The sequence below is a fragment of the Sinocyclocheilus anshuiensis genome, unplaced genomic scaffold (assembly GCF_001515605.1).
Source record: "Sinocyclocheilus anshuiensis isolate Anshui unplaced genomic scaffold, SAMN03320099.WGS_v1.1 scaffold420, whole genome shotgun sequence".
NCBI classification, from domain to species: Eukaryota; Metazoa; Chordata; class Actinopteri; order Cypriniformes; family Cyprinidae; genus Sinocyclocheilus; species Sinocyclocheilus anshuiensis.
The window spans coordinates 1,140,335-1,148,948 of NW_015557082.1; the positions used below are offsets into that span (position 1 = coordinate 1,140,335).

General features: G+C 37.0%; 1 protein-coding gene across 2 annotated transcripts; it reads left to right on the plus strand.

Moving 5' to 3' along the window:
- The first annotated feature begins 1,123 nt into the window (after positions 1-1,123).
- LOC107676983 (methyl-CpG-binding domain protein 3-like) lies at positions 1,124-7,901 on the plus strand. Of its 2 annotated transcripts, XM_016471757.1 has the most exons (8): positions 1,124-1,288; positions 3,024-3,092; positions 4,016-4,175; positions 5,263-5,400; positions 5,486-5,576; positions 6,578-6,755; positions 6,842-6,994; positions 7,083-7,901. In XM_016471757.1, the coding sequence occupies exons 1-7, from the start codon at positions 1,275-1,277 to the stop codon at positions 6,987-6,989; spliced, it is 798 nt and encodes a 265-aa protein (XP_016327243.1). In that variant the 5' UTR covers positions 1,124-1,274; the 3' UTR covers positions 6,990-6,994; positions 7,083-7,901. The 2 variants fall into 2 exon arrangements, with proteins under 2 accessions (XP_016327243.1, XP_016327244.1); XM_016471758.1 differs by lacking the exon at positions 3,024-3,092 and having other exon boundaries at positions 1,127-1,288.
- Positions 7,902-8,614: the final 713 nt, after the last annotated feature.

The following is an 8,614-nucleotide window of genomic DNA, read 5'->3' on the forward strand; positions in this document are numbered from 1 at the left end:
TACTATTGTTTCTTTTCTTGCAATTCAGGGTTCCCACGCTGGTCGGATGGGGTACAGTTGGTGGCCTGGCTGTTGTCTATTTTACAGACTGGCGGATGATTCTGGATTATGTTCCCTACATTAGAGGCAAATTCAAGAAGGACGACTAGTTGTCCAGATCTGTGGAAAGCGGTTGCTGTGCATTTTTACAGGGAACAAATAAAGCTGATGCTTTGACTAGCCAGTATAGGCGGCGCTGGTGATGTGACATTCAGCCATAAAGACCGAAGATCTGTCACTTCATTTTATGTGTTGAATCATATCTTATGATGTTGTTTTTTTGTGTGTAAATCAGACTAGCATGTCTTGCTAACAAGTTGTTGTCTGTACAGGGAGTTGGAAATGGTTCTGTTTTATGCTTGGCACATCACTCCGCTTGAGTTTGCACATCGAGCCTGCAAGTTTTATATTGCGTTACTTTTGTGAATAAATGGTCATGTTTCTCTATGCATGTGTCATGACATTTATTTAGGCTAGTGGATTATAATTAATGCGACAGTTTTTACATATTCCTTGTACTTCTTAATAAACTGTGCACTTCATGTTGATGGAAATCAGCGCCTCTTTGAGGAGGCATCTTGCTTTCTTACCCATACAAAATGTTACCATGGTTTCCGCCAAAATGCCCCTCACAAAAAAAGACATTCTCCCAGAATCCTATGCACATGTATTCCAGCACAATCCCACAGGATTTTCGTATGGGATTTCCTGCAGGACTTTTAAAATCCCACAAGACTCGCGCAGGAAACCTACTGTACAACTTCTTAAACAGGAACCGGACAAGTAGTAAACTGTACTTAAAATAACAAAACCAAAAAAAAAGTAATAAGACGATAAAATCTTACATGGTTTTGAAGAACAACCCAAATGAATGTTTTACAGTAACTGAATCGGTAACTGTTGTTGTTACCATGGTATTTTTTTGTACGCAACAAACAAAGCTAATTCACACAGCCTAAAACATATTGTAAAATGACCTGTATAATATGAAAATACATGTTCTTCGATTAAATAACGCGACAAATCTTTGCTACATGAAACAAAACAATGCATTGTATTGTCATCATGTAGTTTGTCGTTACCCGACTACCGCAGGGCTTTGTCTCGTTAAATCAACCCTAATCGGGCATAATGTCTTTCATTTGTCTCATTGAAGGGGGAGGGGAGTGAAAGTATAGAGGAAGAGAGGGGGATTTAACATTCACAAAAAGGGCGACACCAACAGAGAATGCGCGATGGAGAAAAACGAGTAAGTATAACCGATTTAATATCGCAAACGTATTAAATCGCGATCCGCATCTGCATTTATAGTCATGCTGGTTTACGAGCTAAGCGATCGCTTTTGTTGATTTGAGTCGACTAGTCTCCGCTTTGCCGGGGCTACTAGTTTTCGCAGTGCTTTCAATCGGCGATGGTCTTAAAGAAAGAAAACGCGCATAGCGTATGATAAACTAATTAATGTAATAGAGTAACACAGCGGCCTGTACAGCTAAATGATAAAATGAAGTATTTGGAAGCGTGTTTTGTCTTAACATGAAAAAAGCTAAAGGTTTTGCTAAATAAACTGTTTATTTAACCTTGTTTTAACGTCGCGCTGGACCAGGTGCAGCATCCGCGATTGTCATTTTAACGCACGATGTTCATAAGATACGTAGTTTTTACCAACCGTAGTCTTTCATTCAGTTTCTCGCTAAAAAGATGTGTGCCGGTCCGGTTTAACTGGTAATGCATTTGTTTACATTCACAATTGGTCGAGGTTACGCAAAATATGATACTGTGGTAACAAAACAAAGAGATGCCGGAATTGCAGCATTGTCTGCAACGAAAATACGCATACATTTATTATACCACGAGTGCCACTACAGGGTTATGGCATCTGTATGATGCATGAGGCATAAGTGTAGCCTATTTTCCAAGCGGAGGACTCTTATATTGAGCAGAAGAGCCTAAAGTGATGAGGCTACGATACGGCGGAACGTTTTGCAAAGTGACAAAGCAACATTATAGAAAAGTATAGAGACTGAGTACAGAGGGGGGATTGTCATGTAAAAGTAGTAGGCCCAGCTGTGGAGAGGATTTTGTGTGCGTTATTTCAGAAGAGGGTGGGGGTGCATGTCTCAATTGAGTATGTGAATCGAATCCAAATTGAATTGGCTCTTTTTTTTCCTAATGATTCGGCTAGACCGGTTTAGAATTACAAAAAGTTATTTCACTGGTTTGTCAAAGACTTTGAGTCAAAGTGCACTAAAATCAGTTGAAGGAGAGAGAGAGAGACATAAAGTGCACTAAATGTATGTAAATGAATACATATACAGAAAAACACCTTTGTCTGCAGTGGTAACCATAGCAACATCTGATTTTTTTTTCTTTGATACAAGCTGTTCAAAAGACCATTTGAGAAGTGAGTCAGGCATCATATCTGTTGGCAAGTCAGATTTGTTTTAACGAATAGTGACTGTTGAAATAAGTTTTATTGATTCATCAGTTCAGTTCATTTGAGAAACTTTACGTTTGTTTGCGTTGTCACTCTGAATAAAACGTTTTTTTGCCAAATTAATTTTCAAACTGGTTTGAAGAAATGTGTGAAATTTGCATTGTTTCATTTATGATTCACCAACCTAACAGAATTGTTTCGGCAGAACCATTCAAAAGAACCAGTTTTAAAAAATGGTTCATTTGGATCTCTATTCAGTTGGTTTTTATCATGGTAAATTTAACAAATTGTCTCATTTTGTGAATGTCAATATGTCTAGTGATGCATTTGTTTACATTCACAGTTGACCGAGTTTTTATGCGAAATGTTTACTTTTTACACCATTTATGGCACCTGAAGAACCAAACATGATTTGTTTGGATCTCTATTCCATTGGTATTATCAACTGTTAAGTTGAACAAATTATGTCTCATGGTCTGAATAAACCTATTTTCCCCAGGATTCCCAGTCAACAACATGTCATAAATAGACATGACTGTTTTTTTTTTAGCAGAGGTGAGGAAGAAGAGGAAGAACAGAGGCGAGAGAGGGGGGAGGCAGGTCGTTTGTATAGTTTGTGGTATCGTATTACTTCATCAATTAAAAAACCATCTATGTTGTTACATGTTTGCACGCCTTGACAAGCTTGAAGAGCCATCGACTAAAACCAAAAAAGTTTGTCCAGAGTTGTGCATGAACTTGAAACAAGCACGAAATCTTCATGGTATCATGACATGCAGAGTATTCCGTGAACTCATCTTTGCATCACACCTGTGTGTCAACTAACTTTTAACAGAGGATCGTGATTTAAAGGACTGGGTTTGTTTCAGAAGCAGAAGTGCAACTGCTTAGTGCAGAACGTCAGCTGAGATCTAGACAAGCTATGTGAAACAAATGTAAACATTTGGCAGAGAAGATTGACAAGGACAGCTTACAGAGCTTGTTAGGGCACTTAAAAGGACGTTATCTAGTACAAGTGTTTGAAAACCCTAATAGACAGAGTACAGGAATGTATTCATTCATGTGTTTAAAAGTGAGACTAGATCAAGAATAGTTTTTTTTTTTCTCTGTGCACATACTGCTCTTAGAGCAAATATGCAATATTAAATTAAAAATATTATTACTTTTAGTTTTAATTATATTTAATTATATATTAAATAAACAGGTATTTGCATTCAAAATTCATATCATGTGTTTTAAGCATGTCAAAATTACATTTTGAATGTGATTTTAATGCCGTCATAATTGTCAGTGTTAAGAGGCAGAAAGCGTTCTAGTCCTCCTCACAGTATTCATGGTCTAATAACATTGTCATTTCGTCATCACAGGCTTGGGATTTATCAAAATTCTTTCCAAGTTAGGCATTGCATGTCATTGTTTGCGTATATTGTGTTAATATCCGTATGCAACTGCCGTCACCAAAACCCATTCTCTTTCCAAATGTGCATCCATACGGGTTTATCAAATCTCTGAGATGTGTCCTATCTTGCTCACCCTCGCCAGCCCCACTGGGAAGAAGTTCCGGAGCAAGCCTCAATTGGCCCGTTACCTTGGCAACTCCATGGATCTCAGCTCCTTTGATTTCCGCACAGGCAAGATGCTCATGAGCAAACTGAACAAGAACAGACAGAGACCCCGATATGACAACAATAGCCAGACTAAGGTGAGAGGACTGCAGAGGCTCAATAAATTGTCATTTGATAAATGTTATTTGAACAAACATTTTCACATTCAGAAAAACATATTCATCATCCTAGATTTATAACTACAGAGTGATTAATTGAGAAGAAATGCATGGCATTTAAAACAAAATTACAGTAATAGTTCACCCAAAAATGAAACTTAGCCAAAAATGTACTCACCCTCAGGCCATCCAAGATGTAGATGAGTTTGTTTCTTCATCAGAACAGGTTTGGAGAAGTTTAGCATTACATCACTTGCTCACCAATGGATCCTCTGCAGTGAATGGGTGCCGTCAGAATGAGAGTCCGAACAGCTGATAAAAACATCATAATATTCCACCAGTAATCCACATGACAGCAGTCATCAATTAACATCTTGTGAAGCAAAAGCTGTGTGTTTGTAAGAAACAAATCCATCCTTAAGATGTTGTTAATATCAAACCATTGTTTCCAGCTAAAATACGAGTCCTCTATCTATAACATTGCTTTGTCCATTGAAAAATTAATCTCGTCTGAAACAGGAGAGAAATATGCACTGTTTATAAAACAGTCCAAAACAGTTCTAAACAAATATATGTAGATGTAAGAAGACAACAGGGGATGGGCTTTTTCACTGGAGGAAGAGTTGTTATGAATTATGGACTCAAATTTCAGCTAGAAGTGACACTTTAAAGTTAAAATGACTTAATGATTGATACGTTTCTCAAAAGCACGCAGCTTTTCAGTTCACAAGATGTTAATTGATGGACAGTAATCATGTGGATTACTTGTGATGTTTTTATCAGCTGTTTAGACTCTCATTCTGACGGCACCCATTGAAAATGCAGAGGGTCCATTGGTGAGAAAGTGATGTAATGCTAAATGCTAAAAATGTAGCTCATCTACATCTTGGATAGCCTTGGGGTGGGTACATGACAATCATATTTTCATTTTTGGGTGAATTATTTCTTTAAAGGCTATTTCAAGACAGTTTTACTGGTCAAGCTGGTCTAACTGCAAAATATCCAGTAAAAGACCAGCAATTCCCATCAAAAAGCAGTTTAGTAAAGTGTGTTACATCTTTAACAGGGAAAACCCGACCTGAATACGTCCCTCCCAGTACGACAGACGGCCTCCATCTTCAAACAGCCTGTCACAAAAGTCACCAACCACCCCAGCAATAAGGTTAAAACAGACCCACAGAAGGCCATTGACCAGCCCAGACAGGTAACACTCATCTAACCTAGGTTTTATTTAGCAATAACAGTATTTTCCCATAGTGGCACAATGCTAATATACTTTTCATCTACAGCTTTTTTGGGAGAAGAAGTTGAGTGGCCTCAATGCCTTTGACATAGCAGAGGAGTTGGTGAAAACAATGGAGCTCCCCAAAGGCTTACAAGGTACGTCTGGGCGAGATGAAGAACTTAATCTAAGTGTGTTTATTTTAATCAAGAATAAATGAACTTTGTGAAATCTGAAGAAAATGAGATAAGCAAACAAAAACGAACCAAAAGTAAGCCAGAGTAGTCTACATAAACAACAGCAGACAAGGCCCAAACAGAGGGATATTTATACTCAGGAATTCGTTCACTATCATGAAACAGGTGGACACACTCAATTCAACGGTTGACAATTTCAAAATAAAAGACAATGTGGTAATGCCAAAATAAAAGCGCAGCACTAAACACACACACACACACACACATACACAAAATTTTACATTTTATTTGACATTTTAATTTTATTTTTATATACAAAATTATTAAGAATTAAGGATTCATTAAGAATAAAGGAATTGAAATTGATTTGTATTTTATTGAAAAAAATACACTACCTTTCAAAAATTTGGGGTCGTAAGATTTTTTGATGTTTTGGAAAAAAGTCTCTTATGCTCACCAAGGCTGCATTTATTTGATCAAAACTACAGTAAAAACAATATTAGCAATATTTTGAAATATTATTACCATTTAAAATAACCATTTTCTGTTTGAATAATTGAGTAATTTATTCCTGTGATGCAAAGCTGAATTTTCAGCAGCCATTACTGCAGTCTTCAGTGTCACATGATCCTTCAGAAATCATTTTAATATGCTAATTTGCAGCTCGAGAAGATCGTATTATATCTTATGGTCAGTATTAAAAACAGCTGAAAACCATGATTTTTCAGGATTCTTTAATGAATAGAAAGTTCAAAAGAAGACTATTTATTTGAAAAATGAATCTTTTCTAACCTTATAAAAATCTTTACTCTCACTTTTGTCAATTTAGTGTGTCCTTGCTGAACAAAAGTATTTATTTCTTGGAGCATCATAATATGATATCTAAAATATGTTAAAAAAAAGATTAAATGAAAGGATGCTAATAAAATGAGTGAATTTGATAATATTTGACGTCACTAAAGGAGTGGGCCCTGGCTGCACAGATAAGACCCTGTTGTCAGCTATTGCCAGTGCTCTTCACACCAGTGCGGCTCCTATCACGGGCCAGCTGTCCGCTGCTGTGGAGAAGAACCCCGGCGTGTGGCTCAACACAACTCAGCCTCTCTGCAAGGCCTTCATCGTCACAGATGAGGATATCAGGTACTTCAACCCTCTGAATGATGCACTCTATCACTGTGGGGAAATTCATGCAAGTACAATGATACAGTTGAATTTGATGCTCACAGAAAGCAAGAGGAGCTGGTGTACAGCGTGCGAAAGCGACTGGAGGAGGCTTTGATGGCTGACATGTTGGCTCACGTGGAGGAAACGACTAGTGAGGGCGACGCACTCAAACAGGAGGGGAATTGCAATGATGATAAACAGGAAGTATAGCAAAGGTAAGCAAACAGTTGGAGAAAAATGGCAGCATTTCTGCTATTGTTTCCTAAAGGAAATAGTCACCAAAATGCCTCTTTTTTTTGACAGGTAATTCAAATGTGTCTGAATTACCTGCACTGAGTTTCCCAACACAACCAGACGCTTGTCGATCAACACACCACGATGATCTCCCAGCTTCGCTGAATATCCATGTACGCCCCTCAGTTGGGATCTCTCTGAGACTGTTGGCTCGATTTTCAGGCATTTTTCCATTTTATTGTCATTATTTTTTAATTTTTCAAACATTTTTCTAAAAGAACAAAATGTTAGAAAAGTTCAGCAGTTGAACTGCCTTCTGCATTAAATTATTTTTGAGAGGAGGTATTTGGATTTGATATGATGACAATCAAGTCAAAAACACAGTCCTCTAGTTCTGGTGGGTGCTATACTTTGTCACAGCTGACCTAAACTGATAAGTTGATTATTCTCTGTGACTAAAAATGTTTAAAGCTCTCTCAAAAAGAGAAAGGTATATGTTTGTGCAAAAATATTGACCTTCTCTCTTATTTTCACAATATTTTACCCTCTTTCTTAATCAAACTAAGGTGCAAATCAGTATTATGCTGTTTAAATTCAGTTTCAATGTGTTATTCTCAATGCCAAATGTTTTACTGGGGAGGCATTGATAAACATATAAACAGGTATGGCTTTGTTTGACTTCAAATGTTATGTTTTCAACTCATCTGGTGCTTGTTAAAACTGCTCGTTTTTTCTTTATAAGCTATTCATACTTGACACTGAATAACATTTCCACAATCTGAACCTTAAATTCAAATGTGAATGGGGATTCATAAAATGTGACGCACGATTCATATAAAGTGATGTGTAAACATCATCCTGTGATAAGCAACTTAATTAAACGTGTTACGGGGCGAAAACTATGTTTTTAAAAAATGTTTTGTTCATAGCCCACAGCAGCACGCATTTCTCAAAATAAAATGTTCTTGTGTTGAATATCAAGGCTGTTTCATTCTTTAATGATCCTACAGATGGTGCACTCGACAGCATATTTATTTATGTTTCTTTAGTGCTGTCATTTATGTGCTATCCATTTGTTTGCACTACTTTAAGCTGCTTAGAGAGTTTATGGTTCAGATCCAGAGCTGTTTTAAATGTCCCTCTCTCAGCTGAAGTATTAACTGTTAACTTACCATTACGGTTATGATGCCTGAATCTCTAACAGACCAAAGGGCACGGGGCCAGTCACTCGCTCTGAGACACACATTAAAAGAATAGCTGAAGTTGTAGTGAGGTCTCCTTTCATCTGTCAAAGCAGAAATTAACTTTCTGGCCAGATGGCAACCACAGAGCTCTACACAATGGTAAGTGCATATGCTAACTTTTAGTAGCTATATATTTTTTGTAACTCCATTGGATGTCATAATAGATAGATAGATAGATAGATAGATAGATAGATAGATGATAGAGTTTGATTTTGTTTAGTGTTGTGCGTAGATAGATAGATAGATAGAAATAGATAGATAGATAGATAAATAGATGATAGAGTTTGATTTTGTTTAGTGTTGTGCGTAGACAGATAGATAGATAGATAGATAGATAAATAGAGTTTGATTTTGTTT

Bases quoted from the DNA above. Each gene is read 5' to 3' on its own strand.
- LOC107676983 (XM_016471757.1), top strand. The intron at 5,401-5,485 runs GTAACACTCATC...TTTCATCTACAG, and splicing joins CCATTGACCAGCCCAGACAG to CTTTTTTGGGAGAAGAAGTT. The intron at 6,756-6,841 runs GTACTTCAACCC...TGATGCTCACAG, and splicing joins GTCACAGATGAGGATATCAG to AAAGCAAGAGGAGCTGGTGT.